The sequence below is a fragment of the Cherax quadricarinatus genome, chromosome 17 (assembly GCF_038502225.1).
Source record: "Cherax quadricarinatus isolate ZL_2023a chromosome 17, ASM3850222v1, whole genome shotgun sequence".
NCBI classification, from domain to species: Eukaryota; Metazoa; Arthropoda; class Malacostraca; order Decapoda; family Parastacidae; genus Cherax; species Cherax quadricarinatus.
In genome coordinates, this window is record NC_091308.1 from 5,959,435 (window position 1) to 5,987,013 (window position 27,579).

A 27,579-nucleotide genomic window follows, 5' to 3' on the forward strand; every position below is an offset into this window, starting at 1 on the left:
GATTGGGCTTTTATAATGAGCTGTACAATTAATCTGTGTAAAAGAAAATAATCTTAAAAGCAGCAGACTCTCCAAACCATAAAAAGAGAGACTAGGGAAATGGAGAACAAGTATAAAATGACTGCATTACATAGTCCAGGAAAGACAGAGGGAACAGAGAGTCACAAATGAAATTAGAAATCTCAAATACGTCATCTTGTATCTAAAATCCAGAGTGAAAAACTACATCTAGTTTCAGACCTTCATTTAAGGGAGATGGAAAGTGCACTGTTGATAATAAGGAAATGAATGAAATACTGAAAGTCATAATACGACTCTTTATTCAGCGAACCACTTATTTTTTTTTTTTATCAGAGCAGACATCTACACAATTTCTGATGTAGCTCTATCCCCATTAGACTTCAAAGAATTTATCGACAGCATGCCCATGCATTCTGGCACAGGCAAGAAATCACTATCTCGGGCCTTTAGTATCTTCTGGAGCCTGGACACAGGTGTCGTCGTACAGTTGTTAAAAACTACTGATATTGCTCTACCTCACAAAGGTGGCAGTAAAGCTATAGATGGATTGCGCTAACATATCAAAATCTTTGAAAGGGTCCTAAATAACAAGATTGCCAGTTACACGGAATTACATGACATGACTTGGGCGAGTGCTAAATCAGTAATGGTCATACAGCATCTGGACAAATTGAAGGCATTCATAGTCGATTCAAGGAACTGGAGCACAAGTCCAATTCCTTAGATCAAGAGCCCTTCACCAGCATGTTGATGGAATTACAGCAGTTTCACAACTCAGGGCAGCATGGGTTTATAACAGGCCGCTTCTCTCACAATTGTTAGACCACTTCAACATGGTCTTGGATGCGCTGAAAGACCAACCAAATGCTGATGTAGTGTACAGACATTTTGCAGAAACCTTCGACAAGTGTGACTATGGTATGGCAGCATACAAAATGCATGCAGAAAGAATAACTGGAAAAGTGGGCAGAAGGATATTTAACTTCTTAATGAGCAGAACTCAGAGAATAGTGATGAACAAGGTGAAGTTAGGAGCTGCCACAGTGAAAAGCTCTGTTCCTCAAAACACAGTACTTGGCCCCCTTGTGTCACATCCTTATACCTGACATAGAAAAGGACATTATAAATCATAGCACTGTACCATCCTTTGCCAGTGACACCAGAATCTCAGAGTGGCGTCAGTCGAAGACAATTCTTCACGTGAATATAAATCGAGGCATCCAGTGGCCCTCAGACAAATTTGAGGACAAATTTCGATTTGCTTCGCTATGGAAGAATGGAGGAAATGCTGAAATAGTAAAAAATAAATAAACTAAGTTCAATGTGTGAGACTTGGGAGTGACGGGGGAAGTGCCATTCTATTTTCACAACACTGTTGCTATCACTACAGCTAGGAGAATGATAGACTGGATAACTAGAACATTTAAAGACATTGTGTTACATTTGGGTATCCAAATGTTGCTGAAATTTCATTTATCAACTTACTGGTTTTATAAACCATTTATTCAAAAGCAAGGGATGTGAGCCAGTGATGATACTCTTCAAGTTACTTGTTCTTTCCACGCTACAATGATGTATACCAACGGTCGCCTTTAAGACAGTAGAGAGCAGATCTACAAAATGAACAGAAAACATTCACTGCCCATATAAACTGAGACAAACCTCAAAACTACAGGGAACGCTTGAAGTCCCTTAGAACGTAGGCGAGAAATTTACACCATAATTTATACCTGGAAAATCCTGGAGGGACTGGTCCCAGACCTACACACGGAAATCACTTCATCTGAAAGTAAGAAACTTGGCAAAAGATGTAAAATGCTTCCAATTAAAAAAAAAATCAGAGTCGCGTTCAGTACACTAAAAACTCGGTATCAGAGGTACTCGACTTTTCAAAAGCCCTCCTTTCGTACATAAAGGAAATTATCAACAAACCTCTGGCTATTTTCAAGTTCCTCAGATTATTTCCTGATCAGCCAGCCTGTAATTTGTACTTTATACTGTGATCCCATCACCAACAGCTTAGTGAATCAGGACAGCACCCAGGAAGTCTGGGACTGGGCCGTGAGGGTGGGGGGGCCGATGACCCTCGGAATCATCGTCAGGTGACCATAAGGTAAGTCAGAGGATGCATAGCCACAGGTACTTGGCATGCCATACCGAAGTGGTGGGCATGGCATACCAAGTAGCAGAGTAGAGGAGGAAACAAGTAGCCACCTAAATCTTCACGCTCGAGCTACTGGGTTCAAACTGAGTATGACCTGGTCCCGGGTAACACCAGTATTCGACTATTATATAAGTCATAGCAGAGTCTCTACTAGTTGTAGTTAGTGTACTGTATTTATTATGCACCCCATACCCATCCTGTGGGCGGTAGTCAAAAGATTAGAGGTACATAATGAGTCCAGGGACTGGACCCCAAACTTTTAATAGCTGAACAAGGTACAAAGGTAATGAATCATGTAATTAAGTAAATTTACTTACTTACGTTAATACACAGTTACAGTCATGAACAATTATAAAGTAATGAACAATTCACACGTCCACACCCGGTCACACTTGTAATGAGTTATCAGTGCAAATATTAGTGTTGGGACGGACGTGTGTGTGTGTGTGTGTGTGTGTGTGCGCGCGCGCGCGCGCGCGCGCACACACACACACACACACACACACGTACACGTACGTGGTAATGCTTTATTTACAGGGAGCAAAGTCAGGGTATTTCTCCAGAATGGTCTGTAATATACCACTGTGGATAAAATACTTTGCCATTTCTTGAACATTTCTGAGTGAGTTGTCTCTGAATTCATTAATTTTATCGCACTCCAGTACATAATGACGCAAGGTGTGACAATAGCCCATCTGGCAAACTTTACATTTCGTTTGGTCTACATCTGGTGGTGGTGATTTAACCTGTCAATGATATAACCCAGCTGGAGCCGGGTGGTAGTGACATCCGAGTCTGCTTATTTTGTTGGATGCACCATAGACATGTGGCTCCTCCTGCATGATAGAATGTTGGTAGATGGACTGACTGGTGTCAGTCTCCCTGAGTCTTAAGTCAATAAAATTCAGATGAAGTTCTTTTCGTATTATTGTTTCCAAACTACTAACTGGCAGGCCAAGATTCTAATCTACCCCATCTTTGAAAGCATACAACTTAGCCAATTCATCAGTTCCATCATGCATCTGAAGACCAATGTGAGTTGGAATCCACAGCATGTGCACTCTGCCTCCACTGTCTACAGTCCTACCATGCCTGTGTCTGACTTCTGACATAAGTATGCCACAATTTATACTTAGTGAGTTGAGAGCATTTATGGATGACAGAGAATCAGTTACAATTAAAGTGTCAACCTTAGATACATGGACGCATTTGAGGGCAAGGTGACCTGGTCCCGGGTGACACCAGTATTCAACTATTATTCAAGTCATAGCAGCGTCTCTACTAGAAGATCCATTTGTGCATACACACTCATAAGGGTTTAACGATAGACATACTGTTATAAAGGTTGCCAGTACAACATTACTGACTTAATAAACAAAGTTGTTGTAGTGCATTAATTAACTTTGGTATCCTGTTTGCGGTTTAGGTGATGGCTACCGGCTGATGTTAGAGATCGATGTGCCTAAGAGCAAAGATGAATGAACGAAGAAGCCACTTTATACAAGGCAAGTCACGTGCGTTCATGCACGCGTTCTCACCAATATGTGACGACTATCACGAAGGAGAGTGCAACGGACAAGTGAAGTAGCAGCAGCAACAACACTCACAGCAAGAGGCATTCTTGAGCATCCCAGGGCTTGGACCTCGGCTCAAATCTGAGTTGTGGCTCGAAAAGAAACCTGTAGTGCTTGCTGCCTTTGCACCTCCTGACATCATCTGCTGCAAAGCAGCTGCCACACCCTTCGAGCTCAGTGTGGGCGGGGTGTGTGGCACCACAAAGTGCCTAGCTTCTCCCTTCCAGCCCCGTGGAGGCGAGGAATGGGGCTAGGCCTGGGGACAGCTGGTCCCAGAAGATGAGGGGGTACTTGTACCTCCTCCCATGGCAGACATTGGTCTGAGACTCCCTCGAAGTGAGTCAAAGCCGGGCCACCACTTTGAAAAGGCCCGGGCCGGGGGGATTATACCGGCGAACCAACTACACGACAGTGCAAACCATCAAGAGCCAACTCAAATCCTTTAGAGCTTTCTAAGCAGCTACAAACACTGCCACACGCTACCGTCCTCTCCTTTATATAATTTACTTTATATGTATATAGAATAATCGTGAATGAGCGATAAAAGATGCAAAATAACCACAGGGGGAGTTGAATGATAGCTCTAGTTCTTTGTTGAAATCAACACATCATAAGCTTGCATTGTTGAAGAAATTAACCTGCACTTCCTGCTCATTTCTGGCGCAATTTATTTTAGCCTAATCCCACCACTAATATATATATATATATATATATATATATATATATATATATATATATATATATATATATATATATATACAAACACTGATCTCTGGCTGAAGGAAACTCGAACCTACGAACCTTAGAACAAGGTAGAGATTAATGTTTGTGTATATTTCGTCTGCTCTTGCGAATTCCTTGCATTGTTAAAATTCTCTAGTAAGGCTGATGCATGCAGGGGATGAGATGAAAAGCTGTAAGCCTTCTCCCTGAAAGCTGGCTGCCTTGGATCAACGTGTAGCGCTAGCTACACGCCAAGGTATTGTCCAGTGTGGGTAGATTGGTATAGCACTGCGTACCTTGGTCTAAGGTTCGTAGGTTCGAGTCTCATTCAGCCAGGGATCAGTGTTTGTGTATATTTTGCCTGCTCTTGCGAATTCCTTGCATATATATATATATATATATATATATATATATGTATATATATATATGTATATATGTATATGTATATATATATATATATGTATATATGTCTATGTATATATGTATATGTATATATATATATATGTATATATATATGTATATATATATATGTATATATATATATATGTATATATATATATGTATATATATATATGTATATATATATATGTATATATATATATGTATATATATATATGTATATATATATATGTATATATATATATGTATATATATATATGTATATATATATATGTATATATATATATGTATATATATATATGTATATATATATATGTATATATATGTATATATATATATATATATGTATATATATATATATATGTATATATATATATATATGTATATATATATATGTATATATATATATATGTATATATATATATGTATATATATATATGTATATATATATATGTATATATATATATGTATATATATATATGTATATATATATGTATATATATATATGTATATATATATATATATATATATGTATATATATATATATATATGTATATATATATATATGTATATATATATATGTATATATATATATGTATATATATGTATATATATATATATGTATATATATGTATATATATATATGTATATATATATATGTATATATATATGTATATATATATATGTATATATATATATGTATATATATATATATGTATATATATATGTATGTATATATATATATATATATATATATATATATATATATATATATGTATATATATATTATTCGAACAGCTCCGGGGAGAACCTTGAGTTTTCCTTGAGGTACGTTTATTATCTTCTCTGAGGATGAGGGTCCCCAGCAAAGTTCTAGAGATGGTATCTCCCTATATTTTGAAATATATATATATATATATATATATATATATATATATATATATATATATATATATATATATATATATATATATATATATATATATATATATATAATGTTGTACACATTAATTCGTATATTTTTTCAATCAATTGCAGGTTAGGATTTAATAAAGTTGGTAGAATTACGGACAATATGTAAAGTAAAAGGACACAAGTGCAACTAATGTGACATTTTATTGTGGCAACGTTTCGCTCTGATAAAGCTCCTGGAGAGCGAAACGTTGCCACAATAAAATGTCACATTAGTTGCACTTGTGTCCTTTTACTTTACAGGTTAGGATTTAGCTGACTGGCCGTTTAATTCACTGGTCAACAATTTTTGAAAAGTTGTATGCTTCTTAAATGAGATTAGTTAATTATTATGTATTTTCATGTCCTTAATCCAAATATCACCTTGAAAAATGCTTATTGGCTATAGGTTTAAATATACGAGACATGTAATATTTGATTATTTTATTATAACGTACAATACATGCCAGTATGTTTTAAACTCTAATCCGTTCCTACTCTCTGCCTTTTTGCGTGACGCTTATAGTGGGCTGAAGAATCATCTCTTGTCAATGTTCAGGAATAATCTGCAAGCATTCTTGTGCCCCATTTGCCTTGGTATCATTTTTCCATGGTTGAAATATCTTGGTGAAACTTTTCACCATGTTCGTCACTAACAGCGCAACAGTTCACTGGAAAAAAGTCTAAATGTGAGTCCAAAAAGTGGAATTTAATTGACATGCTACACCCCTTCATCCTCTTCACCACTTTCTTCATCAGACTCGAAGGATACCGAAGTTGTTGCATCAGGAACAGGTAGACCTTCTCCATGTGGAACTGGGTGAATAGCTGATGGAATGTTTGGATATTCAATGGATCCCTTTTTGTACTGTAGATACCATGCAGAAATAACAATTGTTAGTATGGTCTGTTGGCTCCCGCCATGTCATTGGCCCAGCAAAAGGCATTCCTTTCCTCTTCCTATTCAACCATTGATGAAGGTTAGTAGCACAATTGTTGCAGCATATGTATGGAGCCCAGTTCTTATACTGGTCACCAATCTTGCACCCAAAAAATAGGTGATATGCCTTTCTAACTATAGCAGTTATTCGGTGCTTCCGTGATGCAAAGGTCACCTCGCCACAAATGTAGCAGAAGTTGTCTACACTATTCACACAAGTACGAGGCATCTGAAAGAAGAAAACAACAAGCAGTTAGAAGATAAGCAGAAAATTTATTCATTTATTTATCATTATAATACAAAGCAAAATAGCTAAGCAGTAGTAGTTATATCATTCAGTAGGAAAATAAAATTAATGTAATATGCCTCACATGCATATCAATAGCTTGCTCAGTGAATATTTATTATAAGTTTAAAAAGTGGCTAAGAAAATCACCTACCTTTCACCTCAAAATATAAACTTGCACATCACAACGGGCAGTGCGACTGTGAGTGTGATAAGAAACACTGCCGCAAGCCTGTTGGAACCTATTGCGACACGTAGGTGTATATTGAAATGTAGAGCTAACAAATAATTTTAACCATGATATTCATTATCATTGACCTACAATTAGATGGAAATTGCTACTCTGGTCTCGGAAGCATTTTGGTAGTTGACCAGTGTAATGGTTCAGAATAATGTGAGATTCCTCCATTACTACCTGTAATGTTGGATATCACGACTTCAAAGCAGTAATTGCTCGTTTACGCCATCTTTGCTAGATTAGAAAACAAATAACTGTTGTTGCAGATTTTTTTTTTAGCAAAATTGGATACATCGGTAATGTGCTGGAACCCTATTCTATGAAGAAAACTGTCTTTCATATTTCATAGAATTTCTCCATCACAGAGCGAAGAAATAAAATTATACAAAGGAGAGAAATAAGAAATAGGGGGGAGAGAAATTTGAATTACATTATATATCTAATAATGCCTAAATATCTAATAATGCCTATCAGTATGTAAACAATGCAGATTCATTCTTGCAATAGCCTCTCGACATTTTTAAACTACATTAAATTATCGTGGGGTTTCTTGAAAGGAAGATTCAAATTCAAAGTTTATTCTCTATAAGGATTACAATGCTGAGTTTACAGGTAGCGAAGGAAACACCGATGGGTGTTATAGGAGGCGTTATAGTGTGGATACTTGGAGAGAGTCTAGCCTGGTTTAGAAAGACACGTAAGCAAACACTATGACATATTTATTAGAAAACGTATCTTTCTAAACCAACTTGCCTACTTGCCTACTGCGTTCTAGGCCTAGTCGAGCACTGAGACAAAGGCCTGTGGGCGGGGAAGCATGTGACGTCATGGCTTAATGAGAGAGCATGACTGTAAGTGGTACTAGGAATTATTCATATACTGGATTACCTGGAGGTTATTCCGGGGATCAACGCCCCCGCGGCCCGGTCCATGACCAGGCCTCCCGATGGATCAGGGCCTGATCAACTAGGCTGTTACTGCTGGCCGCACGCAGTCCGACGTACGAGCCACAGCCCGGCTGATCCGGCACCGACTTTAGGTATCTGTCCAGCTCTCTCTTGAAGGCAGCCAGGGGTTTATTGGCAATTCCCCTAATGCTTGATGGGAGGCTGTTGAACAGTTTTGGGCCCCGGACACTTATGGTGTTTTCTCTTAGTGTACCAATGGCGCCCCTACTTTTTATTGGCGGCATTTTGCATCGCCTGCCCAGTCTTTTACTTTCGTAGGGAGTGATTTCTGTGTGCAGATTTGGGACCATTCCTTCCAAGATTTTCCAAGTGTAGATTATGATATATCTCTCCCTCCTGCGTTCCAACGAGTACAAGTCAAGTGCTTCCAAGCGTTCCCAGTAGTTAAGGTGCTTGACAGAACTTATACGTGCAGTAAAGGATCTCTTTACACTCTCTAGATCTGCGATTTCACCTGCTTTGTATGGAGATGTTAATGTACAGCAGTATTCCAGCCTAGAGAGAACAAGTGATTTGAAAAGGATCATCATGGGCTTGGCATCTCTCGTTTTGAAAGTTCTCATTATCCATCCTATCATTTTCTTTGCACGTGCGATCGTGGCACTGTTGTGATCCTTGAAAGTGAGATCCTCAGACATTACTACTCCCAGGTCCCTTACATTATTTTTCCGCTCTATTGTATGGCCGGAGTCAGTAGTATACTCTGTTCTAGTTATTATCTCCTCCAGTTTTCCATAACGGAGTAGTTGGAATTTGTCCTCATTGAACATCATATTGTTTACCGTTGCCCACTGGAAAACAAGTAATACTATTGACAATATGCTTACAGTATATACAAACATTAGCTTGACGACGTTGTGGGTTAATGCAAACCTGGTTAGTAGTTAGTACGTTTTGGAGCATGGAGGGAGGGAAGGGGGCAGGGGAAGTAACAAGGATGATGGTAGTGTTGTACAAGAATGGTATACAAGTGTTGTTAGGAAGGGAAGGGGGGTGGGAAGTAAGGATGATGATAGCGTTGTGATGAAGGGAGGGGGTTTGAGGGAGTGGAGGGCAGAGGGTGAGGGTCACAGTCAGCACGCCCCACCACCATCTTCCTGCCACACATCTTCCCGTCCTCCCTCATACTCTATATGTTAAGTAAGTTTATTCAGGTATACACAAATACAGTTACTTAGATTATCATACATAGCAGCATGTGTGTAGAGAACCTAGGATAACCCAAAAAAGTCAGATAGTGTGACTTATTTTCATTGAGGTCCTTTTAATACCTTGTTATGTTAGTTGCTTTATCAGGTTTACACTTTATAGATTTGATAAATGGTTTAAAATCGACAAGTTGAAGATTGAGACACGTATGCAACGTACGGGAATCTTTATTGAAGAAACATTTCGCTACACAGTGGCTTCATCAGTCCAATACCACTATGACCCCGCCGCTTCCTGCTTCGTCTCACCTGACTACAGTATATAAGCCACTGCTACGGCCCTATGCTGTACTTTCTACAAGATTGATGGACTGAACACATCGACTCCAGGCTTAGGGACTGATTACCTCAACTCCTCCTCTCCTTACACCCTTCTGATTTGTATTGGACTGATGAAGCCACTGTGTGGCGAAACGTTTCTTCAGTAAAGATTCCCATATGATGCATAAGTGTCTCAATCTTCAACTCTATAGATTAAAGAAAGGGTCATTAAAAATGAGTTTGCGTTGCATCTGAACACCATTAATCCCTTAAACAGGGGATAATTTTGTCATCATCCTCTGTATATTCTCCGGTACATTCATATCCTTTATGTAGTGTGGAGATCAAAGATGCGATGCATAATAAACTAAATGAGGCCTTACCAACTATGTATAGAACTAAAGAAGAATCTTTATTTTCCACTTGTTTATATTGATATAATTCCAGGCAGTCTGTTAGCCTTATTACGGATATGCTTAGGCACTGCTGTCTTGGCTTTGCATTTCTGCTTACCACATGGTTGACCAGGCAAGTACCAGAGAACCTTGCGAAAGGTCGGACTGCTTCAGTAGGGAGGTACAACAAACTGATGAGAGATGTACCACAAGATAACTCCAAAATCATTTTAATATTCTGTATGATTAAGTTCTGTTTAATTTGGTTATCAGTTCTTGGGTTGTTTTCATCCCCGAGGATTAGACCTTTGCACTTTGTTCTTCACTGAACTTCACCTCCCACTTTTTTAACCACAACATTAGCGTGCTTAAATCGTTCTGAAGCTCAGTGATATATTTTTCTTATTTAGAGTGTGTGATTTACTCAGAGTGGTGAATAAGACTCATGCGCAACATTCTAGTATATTTAAGAATGATTCACAAAAGGAGGCTCTTTGATGCCAGTAAGTTGCTCTCGATCCAAGGAACTTAATCCTCCCCGTGGATCGAACCTAAATGCCTCCCATTTCCCAGGGGCTATATGACCCCTACGAATTTAGCTCTTCCCCCTGATTAAAATACTCAAGAAAGTTTTGCCCCAGAAATTGGAATTTACTAGTGCTAGATGATGAGGTTGACAAGTGTACGTGGCTTGACAACTGCACGTGAGTGGGGCCACTTTACTGATGATGTAAGTTGATCTCATGCCTATGTCTTTTCTTTTTTAACACAGCGAAAACTTGAGATACTGAAGCCCACCATGTTGGCTTCATTTTTGGAGATTTTCTTCCTTTATGTTAATTTTTGTTCCAGTTCATCGTGTAACCAATCCACCTATGTTCAACAAACACATTATTTGTGGCCTCTCTTCTTGCTTGTTTGTGTTCACTGACTCTGGTATCCAAACATCTAGAAATTTTCCAGTGTAAACTCTAATACAGCCTCCACGTACGTGTTCAAGTAATTTCTTGCATTCGATTGTATAGTTCCGGTCTGCTCCTGGCAAGACCCGTGGTGGTAGTAGTAGTAGTAGTGGCGGCGGCGGCAGCAGTACCAGCAGCTACAGTAGTAGTAGTAGCAGCAGCAGTGGCTATTTTGGTGATTGAAAGCCCTGAGTATCTGTTGAGGACCTTCTGTTCTAGCGGTGTTAGAAATTAAATGCTTTCTTTTAGTAATTGATAGTGTATTAGAAAGCGTATGAATGTTGGTGAATACTCGTAAGAATATTCTTCCTCGCAGTACTCTGTGCAATGAATCTAGATGGCTCCAATAAATAAATCTAGTTACTACCTTGTGTTTTGTTTTGGTATCTTGGCTGGAATGAAAGCGAGGTCGTCTTCATTAATTGGCTTGCGATAAAATGTACTCCGTAAGCAAGCGTCTTAACTTGTTTACATAAAAGTACATCTAGAAAGAGAATTTGTCTTCAAAATAAGGGATGCCAAGCCACTGATATCCTTCAGGTCACTCGTTTTCTCTGGGCTGAATATTTCTGTGTACTAGCGGCCCCACTTCAAAGCAGGCAAAAATTGCTGAGATAGAAAATATATAGAGAACCTTCAAGTTTCGTGTAAGTGTTTTAGGGACCATGACTCTTTAATGCCCTTCCTTCATGCAAAATGAAGAATACCATCAAACCCGCAGCTGTCTTTCAAGAGGGAACTCGACAGTTTCCTCAAAGCAGTCACTTATTAACTGTGATGTGCTACATTCGTTGGACCTCAGGTGATGGGCACTAACAGCTTGATCGATCAAACCAGCAATCGAGGAGCCTGGTCTGGGATCGGGCAGCGGGTGGTGACCTCTGGAAGAGATTCCAGATGAACTTCCATAGTGTGAATTTAGTATCTGTACCTGGTCGAGATCCTCCTAGTGTCTTGATGTCCATACACTCCACTGGATGTGATAAGACAACATGTACGCACTGGAGACAAGTGATGGAATGATACCAGCAAATCTCACTTCGAGGTGTTCCATAAATAAGATAACAATTACTTCATTAACTGTGGACTTCCATTTGATATGTATCTCAAATAGGAGCCTTTGAACGAGAAGCAGTTGGACAGACCTGGGTAAATCAAAACTCTCCTTCACTGTGTCATAAGCTTGTGTGGTGGGTACTCTGGTGAAAAGGGGTGTGACATTTAAGCTGACTAAAAGAGGCAAGTACAAGGAGTCGTAAATAACGCTATGAATACCTTCATTCCTTTCTGTCTGCTGAAGAGGACCTCGGCTGGAGGTCGAAATGTATAAGCCAGCATCGTTTGGGCCTATGTTTTTTTTCTCATTAAATAAATTATAATTTTTAAATGTTTATGAATAATTTTGCTTCATTAGTTCTTTGATGGGTTTTTTAAGTTTTTCCCTCGCCTGGCAGGTGAAGGAGGTTCATGCCCTCTCACCCACCCTGTTAAGAGGTAGCTGAGGTGTAGTTATGTAGTGTAGTGGAAGCTGGTACTAGTTAGGTAGTTGCATTGTGTGGAGGAAGCTGGTACTAATGAGGTGTAGTTATGTTGTGTAGTGGAAGCTGGTACTTGACGTGTAGTTATGTAGTGTTTGAGTAGTTAGGTAAGGCAGGAGGGCGCAACATTCACCTGAGGAAGGTAAGACAGACCTTCATGCTACGTGATCACTTTATTCCTAACCTCAGCCCCTCTCTAGTGCCGTCGCCATTGTTCCTCTCCACACTGTTGCTGCTACACCTCTCCTCCACACTGCTGCTACTCCACCTCTCCTCAGCACTTTCCCACCAGACATGAAGAAGTGTTCCCACAATATCCACCAGCCCAGTTAACATAATGGCCATTCTGATAAATTACTGTACTGTAATGTAATGCAGCAATACATATTACAGACTGGTTCTATACACAGCTTTTCCATGGTGTTGAATAGTGACATATTTCAGCTGCTTAGGTATGGGAGGAATGAACACCTGGCAACGATCACAGTATACAAAAGCCAGTCAGACCATATCATAGAACGTAAGGAAACTGGTAAAAAAGAGTTTGTAAGTCATTATACCTGAGGATCTGTTATTTGTGTAATACAGTAAGGCAAAAACAAGAAGACAAGAAAATAAGAGGGTGGATTATGAGAACTTTCATGAGATCAAGGTCAGTGATGGTACTCTATACATAACTTGTGGTCTTACAACTTTATTATTGTTCTGTTCTCACAGCGCCTTTAATTGCAGGAGAGAGAGGAGAGTTGGAAACTGTACAGAGGCCTTTTACTGCCCTCGGAATCAGTAAAACACCCAACTATTGGGAGTGACTAAAAAAGCTTGTATTGTTCTCTCTGAAAAGAGAAAGACAGAGAGAGAGAGCTGATAATATATACATGGAATGTATTTGAGAAACTGTTCTCTAACCTGTATGCTGCTAAAACCACTTGCTAAAGTAAACGATATGGGAGAAAGTGTGGAATAAAACCAGTAAAGAACAGATGGACAATATAGATATAATTAAGAGAACGGGGTGTCACCACCAGAGTTCCAAGACTACCTCAACATGCCTCTCAAATACTGCCACTGTCAAGATAAAAGTTTTCAAGAAGTTGGACAGGAACAAGTGCTGGATCAGCCCGCTATGTGACCCTGCGGACCGCTAGCACAAACAGCCTAGTTGACTAGGGCAACTGGGAAGCATGGCTTCAGTCCAGGTTACCGGGGTACAAAAAGTCCACGAAACCGGTCACAGGTAAAGGATACACAGGATTGTTTGCTGAGGAATGTATGATAGCTCTGTTTATTTTGTGCCTGTCATTTTTCTCATTGGTGAATTTAACTTATTGAATATTCCCTAACGATGGCTGTTTCTTATGATCCTGTATGACCCTCTCGGTTTAGCGCTTAATAATAATAATAATAATAATAATAATAATTCTTAGGTTACCAGCTGAATTGATGTATGCTTGTTCGTTCTGAGGTTGTGATGGGAATATATTTTTATATTACCTCTGTTGATTAGTTTGTCGTTCGTGAAGATCATATCTATTATGCTTTTATTCGTGGTGGGTTCTGTTATTTTTGGCTCAAAGCAAACTTTTCACAAAACCCCAGTATTTTTCTGGTATGTGTTGAATTAAATTGCTTTCGGGTACTATTTCTGTTAAAATTCTGTTGTCTTCCATCTTTCATTTAACATCTGCAAGGCTAAAATCTCCAAGAAAATTAATATATTTTATGTAGGATTTTCAAGGATTTTAAGGTAGCTGTCTAATTCTCTTACCTGTTCTGTGAATTCATCTGCGGTTGCTAATGACAGCTTATGGCCCACTGCATATCTTGTGACATACTCCATACTTTTTATTTCATTGTCTTCCCTTCTGTAGATTGGTTTAGTGTGAAGACTGGTGACTTGATTCTAGACTCAGCCTAGAGTGTGTGTATGTATATTACAAAATCTCCAGCTAACTGAACTCATCGTGTGATGGAATACGACAGATACATAGTGTAATCGCGAGCAAGTGATACAAGATGCAAAACAACTACAGGAGGAAGTGAATGATAGTTCTAGGCTTTTCGTGTTGCAATCAACACATCCCAAGCTTGCAATGTTACAGAACCGAGTAGGAAGTCCAAGTAGTTTCGTTTGACTGCCTACTCAGTTCTGCAACATTGCAAGCTCATGATGTGTTGATTGCAATACGAAAGGACGAGAGCTATCATTCAACTCCCCCTGTCGTTGTTTTGCATACATAGATTTAATTTCCATTATGTAACTATCATACCAACGTACTCTCTCACCACGAGTGACACTCGTGCACATGTGAAGATTTAATGGTGTTGCTCAGCCAAAAGTATCGTGGCTGTTTTTTAGTTAACTTATTTGTGGTTAAATATATTTTATGCAAGCTAACCAATGTAGAAGAAAATAGTATTTGTAGTGTTACTGGAAACACAGAGAAATTGACGCTTAAAACCTCTTAAGAAGAGTAAGGTAGTAAAGTGATTAAGTAGGTTGTACCGGCAGCTCTCCGCTCATGGAACCCAATTTTGTTTTTTTAAAATGAAAGTTGTCAGCTTCCTTCACCACATCACACTCACCTCTCCTCTTTAATTAAGCCTCCGACATTGACATTTCGGTATCCCTTTAACCCACTTTTCTCCTATGATGTTAGAGGTAGTGTTTGCAGTGTACTCCAACTATGTTAATGTAGTGTGTGTGTGTGTGTGTGTGTGTGTGTGTGTGTGTGTGTGTGTGTGTGTGTGTGTGTGTGTGTGTGTGTGTGTGTGTGTGTGTGTGTGCGCACTCGCCTATTTGTACTCGCCTGGCCCTGCCTCTTCACTGGTCTTTATTAGGTCCACACTCTCCCTGCTTCATGAGCCTTATCATACCGCTTCTTAAAGCTGTGTATGGATCCTGCCTCCACTACGTTTTCCAGACTATTCCACTTCCTGACAACTCTGTGACTGAAGAAATACTTCTTAACATCCCTTTGACTCCTCTGAGTCTTCAGCTTCCAATTGTGACTCCCTTGTTTCTGTGTCCCATCTATGGAACATCTTGTCTCTGTCCACCTTGTCAATTCTTCGCAGTATTTTGTATGTTATCATGTCTCCCCTAACCCTCCTGTCCTCCAGTGTCGTCAGGCCGATTTCCCTTAACCTTTCTTCGTAGGACATTCCCCTTAGCCCTGGAACTAGTCTTGTTGCAAACCTTTACACTTTCTCTAATTTCTTGACGTACTTGACCAGGTGTGGATTCCAAACTGGTGCTGCATACTCCAGTATGGGCCTGACGTACGCTGTGTACAGAGTCTTTAACGATTCCTTACTGAGGTATCTGAACGCTGTTCTGAGGTTTGCCAGGCGCTCATATGCTGGAGCAGTTATCTGGTTGATGTGCGCCTCAGGAGATGTGCTCGGCGTTATACTCGCCCCAAGATCCTTTTCCTTGAGTGAGGTTTGCAGTCTTTGTCCACCCAGCTCATACTCTGTCTGCGGTCTTCTTTGCCCTTCCCCGATCTTCATGACTTTACATTTGGCGGGTTTAAATTCGAGGAACCACTTGTTGGACCAAGCTTTCAGCCTCTCCAGGTCTCTCTGTAGTCCTGCCTGATCCTCATCCGATCTAATTCTCCTCATTAGCTTAATATCATCCTCAAACAGGGACACTTCTGAGTCTACCCCTTCCATCATATCATTCACTTATATAAAAAATAGCACTGACCCCTGTGGAACCCAGCTCGTCACAGGCGCCTACTCTGACTCGTTGTTGCCTCCGTCAGGTATTCTCTGATCCATTGCAGTACCCTCTTATGCGTGCCTGATCCTCTAGCTTTTACACTAATCTCTGGTGCAAAGGCTAGAGGATCAGGCACACGTGTGTGTTCGTGTACTCGCCTAGTTGTACTCACCTATTTGTGGTTGTAGGGGTCGATTCACAGCTTCTGGCCCCGCCTCTTCACTGTCCGCCACTCGGTCACTCTTCCTGCTCCATGAGCTTTATCGTACCTCATCTTAAAGCTATAAGAACATAAGAAAGAAGGAACACTGCGACAGGCCTACTGACCCATGCAGAGCAGGTCCATGTCCCCCCCCCCGGATTAGCCCAATGACCCACCCAGTCTGGTCTCCTCCACTCAAGGAAGGAGCACGGCACCAGACCCAGCAGCACAAGCTAGTCAGGTCCAACTCACACCCACCCACACCCACTCATGTATTTATCTAACCTATTATTAAAACTACACAACGTTTTAGCCTGAATAACTGTACTCGGGAGTTTAAAGATTGAGACACTTATGCAACATATGGGAATCTTTATTCAGGAAACGTTTCGCCACACAGTGGCTTCATCAGTCCAATACAAAGCAGAAAGGTGTAAGGAGAGGAGGAGTTTGAGGTAATCAGTCCCTCAGCCTGGAGTCGATGTGTTCAGTCCATCAATCTTGTAGAATGTACAGCATAGGGCCGTAGACGTGGCTTATATACTGTAGTCAGGTGAGGCGAAGCAGGAGGAGGCGGGGTCATAGTGGTACCATCCACTAGACCTACTTCGACTAGTGGATGGTACCACTATGACCCCGCCTCCTCCTGCTTCGCCTCACCTGACTACAGTATATAAACCACGTCTACGGCCCTATGCTGTCACACAGCAATAATTTAAACCACATTCACTTAAAATTAAAAAGATACAGTACACAAATAACTCGCACAAAGGAGAGAGGAGCTTACGAAGACGATTCGGTCCCACTTGGACCATTGTGGATTTTTTTGTCCTTATACATTCAGTGACGAGTGAAGATTAAGATTATAACGGACCATTATGAAGAAGAAACATTCAAGTAGTAAAGGTATCCATTATAATTCATTAATGTTAAGAAATAATATTAAACTTGGATAGACAATCTATAGATCAAGACACTGCTCTGTAGCATGCCTTGCTCTTTACCTCTGTACAGGATGGACCAGTCGCATATAACACCAAATTACTATACGACAGACTGGCACCAAGAAAAAAATGACGCAATACTTATGACGAGAGAGGGAAAAAAAATACATTGCATATACACTGACAGATTCGGCAAAAAAATCATTGACCAAGAACTTGTAGCAACAAGACAAGCAGTAGTGTGACACCTCACAAGAACACACACAACACGGCCCTATGCTGTGTGACAGCATAGGGCCGTGTCCAAGTGGGACCGAAACATAAGAACATAAGAAAGGAGGAACACTGCAGCAGGCCTGTTGGCCCATACTAGGCAGGTCCTTTACAATTCATCCCACTAACAAACATTTGACCAACCCAATTTTCAATGCTACCCATGAAATAAGCTCTGATGTGCAATCCCACTCAAATCCAACCCCTCCCACTCATGTACTTATCCAACCTAAATTTGAAACTACTCAAAGTCCTAGCCTCAATAACCCAACTAGGTAGACTGTTCCACTCATCAACTACCCTATTTCCAAACCAATACTTTCCTATGTCCTTTCTAAATCTAAACTTATCTAATTTAAATCCATTACTGCGGGTTCTCTCTTGGAGAGATATCCTCAAGACCTTGTTAATATCCCCTTTATTAATACCTGCCTTCCACTTATACACTTCGATCAGGTCTCCCCTCATTCTTCGTCTAACAAGTGAATGTAACTTAAGAGTCTTCAATCTTTCATCATAAGGAAGATTTCTAATGCTATGTATTAATTTAGTCATCCTACGCTGAATGTTTTCTAACGAATTTATGTCCATTCTGTAATATGGAGACCAGAATTGAGCTGCATAATCTAGGTGAGGCCTTACTAATGATGTATAAAGCTGCAGTATGACCTCTGGATTTCTGTTGCTTACACTTCTTGATATAAATCCCAGTAATCTATTTGCCTTATTACGTACGCTTAGGCATTGCTGTCTTGGTTTAAGGTTGCTGCTTACCATAACCCCCAAGTCCTTTTCGCAATCTGTATGGCTAAGTTCTACATTATTTAACTTTTAAGTGCTAGGGTTATGGACACTCCCGAGCTTCAGAACCTTGCATTTATCTACATTGAACTGCATCTGCCACTTTTCTGACCAAGAGTAGAGTTTGTCTAAATCCTCCTGAAGTTCCCTAACATCTACGTTTGAATCAATTATCCTACCTATCTTCGTGTCATCGGCGAATTTGCTCATATCACTAGTAATTCCTTCATCAAGATCATTGATATATATTATAAACAACAACGGGCCCAAGACTGATCCCTGTGGAACGCCACTTGTTACTGATCCCCACTCGGATTTAACCCCATTTATGGACACTCTCTGCTTCCTGTCTGTGAGCCATGATTTGATCCACGAGAGCACCCTTCCCCCAATGCCATGAGCTGCTACTTTCTTCAACAGTCTTTGGTGCGGAACTCTATCAAATGCCTTACTAAAATCTAAGTAAATAATATCAAATTCTTTATCGTGGTCAACAGCCTCAAAAGCTTTACTGAAGAAAGTTAATAAATTAGTTAGACAAGACCGGCCTCTTGTGAATCCATGCTGAGTATCATTAATCAAGCTATGCTTATCGAGATGGCTTCTTATAATCTCAGCTATAATTGACTCTAGTAATTTGCCTACAATTGAGGTCAGGCTTATTGGGCGGTAATTTGACGGTAACGACTTGTCCCCTGTTTTAAAAATAGGAATTACATTAGCCATCTTCCACATATCAGACACTACACCTGTTTGAAGAGATAAATTAAAAATATTAGTTAATGGTTCACAGACTTCCATTTTGCATTCCTTAAGAACCCTTGAAAAAACCTCATCAGGACCCGGTGACTTATTTTGCTTCAGTCGGTCTATCTGCTTCATAACCATTTCACTAGTGACTGTGATGTTACATAATTTATCTTCTTCTGATCCACTATAAAAATTAATTACAGGAATATTATTAGTGTCTTCCTGTGTAAAAACCGAGAGAAAATAATTATTTAAAATGGAGCACATTTCATTCTCTTTGTCAGTAAGATGCCCATAGTTATTTTTAAGGGGACCTATCTTATCTCTGACTTTTGTTCTATATACCTGGAAAAAACTTTTTGGGTTAGTTTTAGAATCCCTAGCAACTTTAATTTCATAGTCCCTTTTAGCTTTTCTTATCCCCTTTTTAATGTCCCTCTTAATGTCAATATACTGATTCATAAGATGACCCTCGCCTCTTTTGATACGCCTATAAATTCCTTTCTTATGCCCTAGTAGATATTTCAGCCTATTATTCATCCATTTTGGGTCATTTCTATTTGATCTAATTTCTTTATAAGGGATAAACGTTCTTTGAGCAGCATGTATTGTGTTCAGAAAACTGTCATATTGATAGCTCTCTTCGTTACCCCAGTCAACAGATGATAAGTGTTCTCTAAGCCCATCGTAATCTGCTAAGCGAAAATCTGGGACTGTTACTGAGTTATCCCTACTATCATACTTCCATTCAATGCTAAATGTAATTGATTTGTGGTCGCTAGCACCCAGTTCCTCTGAAACTTCTAAATTATTAACAAGGGATTCGTTGTTTGCCAGAACTAAGTCAAGCAGGTTATTACCCCTTGTAGGTTGTGTCACAAACTGCTTCAAAAAACAATCCTGAACTACTTCTAAGAAGTCGTATGATTCTAAATTCCCAGTCAAGAAATTCCAATCAATATGACTAAAGTTAAAGTCTCCTAGAATTACTACATTATCGTGCCTTGTGGCCCTAACAATTTCCTCCCATAGTAGTCTCCCCTGGTCCCTATCTAAATTTGGGGGACGGTATATCACACCTAAAATTAATTTTTCATGCCCCTCTGAAAATTCTATCCAAACAGACTCTGTATGTGTTACTTCAGACTTAATACCCGTTTTTATGCAACAGTTCAAGATCTCTGAGATCTCTGACATACAATGCCACCCCACCCCCCTTTCTGACACTTCTATCTACTTGGAACAATTTAAAACCCTGGATGTGACATTCTGCAGGCATGTCCCGACTTTTTGAATTAAACCACGTCTCAGTAATGGCAAATACATCTATGTTACCTGCACTAGCAACTAGTCTCAACTCGTCCATCTTATTCCTAGCACTGCGACTATTTGTGTAATAAATATTTAAAGACCCTCCTCTCTCTTTACCCTTCCTGCTCCTTTCTGTTATTCCACTAAACCTATTACTGTCCTTGTCAATTAGTGCCACTGGCTTTCCAATATCCACCTCATTTTGCCTATTACTAGTTCTCCTAGTACTCATATTACTACCCTGCGACTTCACAGTTTTCCCACAAAAACCCATACCACTAACTATTCCTAGTTTAAAGACCTAACAGCTCCCTCCACTGCGTTGGCCAGTGCTCCCACCCCACACCTAGATAAGTGAACCCCGTCCCTGGCATACATGTCATTTCTGCCATAGAAGAGGTCCCAGTTGTCAATGAATGTTACCGCATTTTCCTTACAGTATTTGTCCAGCCAGCAATTGACACCAATTGCTCTGGACAACCATTCATTTCCAACTCCTCTCCTTGGCAAAATGCCACATATGACAGGTTTCCCACCCTTCCTCCTAATTATCTCTATTGCTGACCTATACCTGCTAATCAGGTCCTCACTCCTACGTCTGCCAACATCGTTGCCTCCAGCACTGAGACAGATAATAGGATTGCTCCCATTACCTCTCATGATGTCATCCAGACGGCTAACAATATCCTTCATCCCAGCCCCAGGAAAACACACTCTCTGCCTCCTACTCCTATCCTTCAAGCAGAATGCCCTATCCATGTACCTAATCTGGCTATCCCCAACAACAACAATGTTTTTACCTTCCTTGGCGTCGTCCGTCGTGATGCTCCGAGTAGTCGACTCACATTCGCCAGGTAGCATTACACCACTTGTAGAATTCGTCAAGACGTTCTCGATGGTCTTCGTTGGGGTTTCTAGGGATGTCTCACTCACGTCTGCCAATGCTTCCTTGGTGCTAGTTGTGGCATTCCCAGTAGAACACTCACATTCGCCAGGTAGCACCGAGAATGAGTTGGAAGTTTCCACGGTAGTCTTCTGGTTTCTCGTTGTTTCTGCCTCTCCAACCGTTTTCTTGATCTTCAGCTTGGTTCCATGTTGCCCGGCCACTGACCAAGCTCCCCTCTTAACCTGGGGACTCACAACTGGAGGATTACTACGAATCCTCTTGTTCTCCTCCATTAATCGCCGTATTTCCAGCTTAGCAACTCTGAGCTCTTCTCTCAGCTGCTGGTAAAGCTGCTCAAGAGAGGGCATCCTGGTTCAGATTCACAGAGAGCACACAAACAGGTCCTCACTGAGCTAAGTACACGTCACCACTGAGCTAAGTACACGTCACCACTGAGCTAAGTACACGTCACCACTGAGCTAAGTACACGTCACCACTGAGCTAAGTACACGTCACCACTGAGCTATTTGTGTACTGTATCTTTTTAATTTTAAGTGAATGTGGCTTAAATTATTGTAGTTTAAATGAGTAATTTCAAGGTGTATGTATTATTTAACCGCAAGTAATTGTTGCTATTGAAAGTAGTTATAGACTGGCATTATTTGACACTCTTAATCATTACTAAGTGCAACTGTCTTGTCCAAAGTGATTGCATATGGTTTATACTTTATCTCTACCTGGTATATCGAATAAAAAATTATTTGACAAATGACCCGCACTTAGGCCTGGTCACAGACCGGGCCGCGGGGGCGTTGACCCCCGGAACTCTCTCCAGGTAAACTCCAGGTTAGGGAAGAAACCATTTGAAGTTTCGGTCCTGGACCAGTGTCAAGTAGCAGCTAATTTGACAATTGACTTGGCAGTGTTCCAGAAGGGACTGAAACATCCTCTGGTTCGTTTCATACATGCAGGTTATTTGTGAATGATTCCTCTTACGGTATAGTGACACGTTTTATTCATCATATGTTGTTTTATTTATAATTTGAAAAGGTGTAAAACGGCAGTCATGTTTATTAATATTACACCGAGGTCAGATGTATTTATTTTTTCAAACCTTCGATTCCAGTAAACTTAAGTTATAGTGAGATGACTCGCTTAACTAGGATGGTAGAAGCGTCAATACTACATTGTACCTCAAACTCTGAGGTTCATTCAATATAAATGTTGTACAAACGTTTTATCTCAAGCAGAGGATTTAAACCTTTGCACTTCACCTCTTCATATGAACAAAGTTGTCAAGTACGCAGCATATACATTGTAATTAATAATGCAAGCTATGAATATTGCAGTACGAGTACTTTGTAAGGTACTGTGTGTCTTGAGCAGTTATAAAAGTAGTAAAGTACGTTGGTGCTTTAGTAAACGTTTTGCTTGTATAAAATATAAAGCAAACCGTTTTGTCATGATACTAGTGTAAACTAAAAGACGTTTGTTGCATGAACTTGTAGAGAATTGCTGAGTGTGTATTGAGTGTCGAGGCTTTTATGTAAATCAGGGCACAATCAGTTTTAACATTATCAAGGTAGCAGCCAAAACATTATAAAAATTACATCATGCAGGTGCCAATTGATTTTTGTCAACATTTTTCTTAAAATTTACCTGAGTTTTCAGCATTTTTCATGTATAAAATTAGTTTATATATAAAGTAATTTACGTGTATATATTATTAGTGCTTGAGCTTACAGGTGTTTTATGTCTGTATTACTAGATGAGTTGTCAGTGGCTACATGTGTGTGTGTAGCGGTGCATAATGTTGGTGCACATGATGTTTCTCTCTTGTTCTCTCCCTTGACGCTGGTGAGGGGCTCTTGATCTAGGGAATTGCATCTGTGCTCCAGTTCCCTGAATTAAGCCCGAATACCTTCCACATCCCCTCCCCCCCTCCCAGGCGCTGTAATCCTACGTAGGTTTAGCGCTTCCCCCTTTATCATAATAATCTCAAGTTCTCTCATAAAAGATTTGAGTACAGATTTATTCGCTGCTTCTTATTTCTTAGGTGGTGTGATGGCTGTGGAGGATGTTTGAGCGTGTTCAATAGCTAACGTATTGTGTAGATAAAGTAACGTTGATGTTTGTGTGTTCCAGCGGTGCCAAGATTACTATCAACCAGGAGGGGGAGAAGAAGGCCATCAGCTGCAGCTACAGTCGTGACGGACGCACACCTGGTGTGTACTACCCAGCTGAGCCGCGACGACCACAGCAGCACAAGCAAGGTAGTAGCAGCAGGTGGCAAGAAGCGTGGAGTGGCGTGCTAGCTCGCGTGGTCACTTCACTACAACAACCAGTCACTCGTGCCGGCCATTACCTGGCCGGCCTATCTTCTCCCTCCAACAACAACACACTCGACACCACGAAGAACTCGGCCTCCTCCAAGATGTCTGGCGCCAAGAAAAATCCGCCGGCGCCAGCCTTACACAAGGTTATTATGGTGGGCTCCGGTGGTGTCGGCAAGTCTGCCCTCACTCTACAGTTTATGTACGACGAGGTGAGTGCTGCTGTTCTCGTTTTACTCTTGTTACTAGCACTCTTGTATCTTACTCTCTCAAACTACAGTTTATGCACAGTGAAGTAAGTGCTGCTTTGTTCATATTCTTGGTACTATCACTCTTCTCTCTAATTGTCTCGCACCACACTTCATGTATGGCGAGGTTAGTAACGCCAATGTTTTCATATTCTACACCTCTATTTTTGTCTCTTATCTCACGCTTTATGAAAGTCATCTTAACTTTTATGGCCACCAAGAACAAGGAAATGCTTGACGTTTTATTAGGCAGTGTTATGGTGGGCAGACACATAAGAACATAAGAACAAGGAAATGCCTACTTGCGAGGCACAAGTCCCTACCGGCTTAAGCCAATGCACCCAACCTTAGGTCAGTCACATTGACTTATAGCACAAGCTATCAGGTCCAACTCACACCCACCCACATCTACTCATGATCAGACGTTTGGAGTACAGGTCCTGAACTGAATTTTTCCAACTTAAAACCATTGCTGCGAGGTCTAGATATTTTCAGCACTTGAGGAGTTGCTAAGAACAAGCTAAAAAGCTGAACATTTGTCAAAGATAAGGGACTGACCACCTCAAAACTACTTTAAGGGCGAGGGACTGATTACCTCATCATTACTTCACCACTGCTGATCTGCATCTATAATATTTGTCACCTCTGTATTCGACTATCTGGAGGTTCTCCCGAGGGTCAGTGCCCCTGCAGTCTAATCCTTGACCAGGACTCGCGGCGAATCAGGGCCTGATTTACTAGGCTGTTATTGTTGGCTGCAGGCATTCCAACATACGAAACACACCCTGGCTGATCGGACACTGGCTTTAGGTATCTGTCCAATTCCCCCTTGAAGACAACCAGTAGTCTATTGGTAATCCCCCTTAGGTGTGATGGGAAGCTGTTGAACAGTCTTGGTCCCTGGACACTTATTGTGTTTAATTTTAGTGTACTTATCGCCCCCTCCCCCTGCTCTCTACCGTCTATCAAGTCCTTAACTTTAATAGGGAGTATACACAAATAACCCGCACATAAAAGAGAGAAGCTTACGACGACGTTTCGGTCCGACTTGGACCATTGACAGAGTCACACTAACCAGAAGTGGAGCAGGACGGCTATATATAGGCAGGAAGAGGTGGTGGTAGTAGTAGTAGTACAAGAATGGTATGGTCCAAGTCGGACCGAAACGTCGTCGTGTGTATCGTTCCAGTCACGGTATTGTGCCTTTTTTATTATTTAATAGGGAGTAATTTGTATGTGCAGATTCGAGACCACTTCCCTTAGGAATTTTTAGGTGTTGATTGTGATGTATCTTTGTCGACTGCATTCCAGGGACTTCAGACTGAAGAAGCTTGCAGAACAGGCAAAACGTTTTGGTAGTAAACATAATCAGCTGTTGCATATGTTTCACTCATCCAAGAAAAAAAAAACAAGGAAACCATACCTTCTTCACAAGAAAACTTCTGAACAATACCTTTTCTACAAGAAAACATCTGAGGAAACCATACCTTCTCTACAAGACAACACCTGAGGAAACAATACCTTATCCACAAGAAAACATCTGAGGAAACCATACCTTATCCACAAGAAAACATCTGAGGAAACCATACCTTCTCCATCCACAAGAAAACATCTGAGGAAACCATACCTTCTCTACAAGAAAACATCTGAGGAAACTATACCTTATCCACAAGAAAACATCTGAGGAAACTATACCTTATCCACAAGAAAACATCTGAGGAAACTATACCTTATCCACAAGAAAACATCTGAGGAAACTATACCTTATCCACAAGAAAACATCTGAGGAAACTATACCTTCCCCACAAGAAAACATCTGATGAAACCATACCTTCTCCATCCACAAGAAAACATCTGAACCATACCTTCTCCACAAGAAAACATCTGAACCATACCTTCTCCACAAGAAAACATCTGAACCATACCTTCTCCACAAGAAAACATCTGAACCATACCTTCTCCACAAGAAAACATCTGAACCATACCTTCTCCACAAGAAAACATCTGAGGAAACCGTATCTTTTCCACAAGACATCTGAGTGAACCCAAGTAACTGGCTGAGATAATTGTATGCCATTTACACCGAGTCCAGAAAAGTTTTTATGTGAATTTCCGTGGAGGCTTTTAGAGTGAGCCTCTTGCTGATGGGGAGGAGTCATTGTCAGAGTCTTTTCATAAGTAACAGCTAGATTGTTTAATAGGTTGCCAGTGTCTGTTAAGTATATTCTTGACTGTTTCAGTTTGTTGAAGATTACGAGCCCACCAAGGCTGACAGTTACCGCAAGAAGGTTGTTCTTGATGGTGAGGAGGTGCAGATTGATATTCTGGACACAGCTGGACAGGAAGATTATGCGGCCATCAGAGACAACTACTTCAGGTAGAGCTACAGGTGTATTTGTTGATTATCTTAGTCACCATTATTACTTGTTTTATGCACATTTCTTTAGTGATGATCTATAATAATAATAATAATAATAATAATAATAATTTTTCAGCTTGATACAATGTTTAGAGTTGGGTGACATTTAAGTGCATGAAGAAAGCCCATTTCTGTGCAGAGCATTTTGGACAAACTTAAACCTAGCTTAACCCTTTGAGGGTTTTCGTCGTACTAGTACGTCTTACGCGTAGGGGTTTTTGACGTACTAGTACTCATAAATTCTAGCGACCTCAAATCTAGTGGGAGAAAGCTGGTAGGCCTTCATATGAAAGAATGGGTCTATGTGGTCAGTGTGCACAGTCTATAAAAAATCCTGCAGCACACGGTGCATAATGAGAAAAAAAAAACTTTTTCCATTTTTTTTTAATAAATCAGCGACTTTGCAGTGTATTTTCGTATAGTATTTATTGTTGTATTCTAGTTTTCTTGGTCTCATTTTATAGAATGGAAGACATATTACTGAAATTGAGATGATTTTGACTGGTTTTACAATGAAAGGTGCCTTGAAATTGAGCTCAAAGTAGCAGAAATGTTCGATTTTTACCAAACTTCAAAAGTAAACAAATCGTGCCAAGCGTGCAATACACGTCAACTGGTGAGTCTAATATTCTTTCACAAGTGCACCAATAATATTTATACCATTTTTTACACTAATGCAGTAGTCTGCATAACAGTAAATCTTATATTTTTTGTGAGAATAAAAATTCAAAGTGGAAAGCAAAAGAATATAAGAGGGGCCTTGAGACGTGACTAATGACTAGAGGAAATGTCATTTTAGTGCCAGGAATGTCTTTCTTGTTTATTCTGGACCCTATTCCGAAATTGGCATCTTTTGAAATTTGTGTGAAATTGGCAAAATTGCTAAATTCTGACCACTGTACTGGATAGTTGAATTTATAAATGGGTGGTTTCTTGCACCCATTCGATAGAACAAATGGAGTTCTAGCGAAATATTCATGTTTTTTGTCGACTAGTACAGTGAAATTGGCCGAAAATGGGGCTCAAAGTGGGCAAAATCGCCGATCCGTAAACATCG

The 27,579-nt window shown here is 40.2% G+C and overlaps 1 protein-coding gene across 3 annotated transcripts in view; it reads left to right on the top strand.

The window, feature by feature from the left end:
* The window catches only part of Rala (Ras-like protein A), a 232,395-nt gene that overhangs the window by 150,455 nt on the left and 54,361 nt on the right, over positions 1 to 27,579 (top strand). For all 3 annotated transcript variants that reach the window (XM_070085759.1, XM_070085760.1, XM_070085761.1), the window contains exons 2-3: positions 23,668 to 24,067; positions 26,344 to 26,480. In XM_070085759.1, coding sequence (XP_069941860.1) covers positions 23,668 to 24,067; positions 26,344 to 26,480 — 537 coding nt within the window. The remainder of the gene's footprint in view (positions 1 to 23,667; positions 24,068 to 26,343; positions 26,481 to 27,579) is intronic.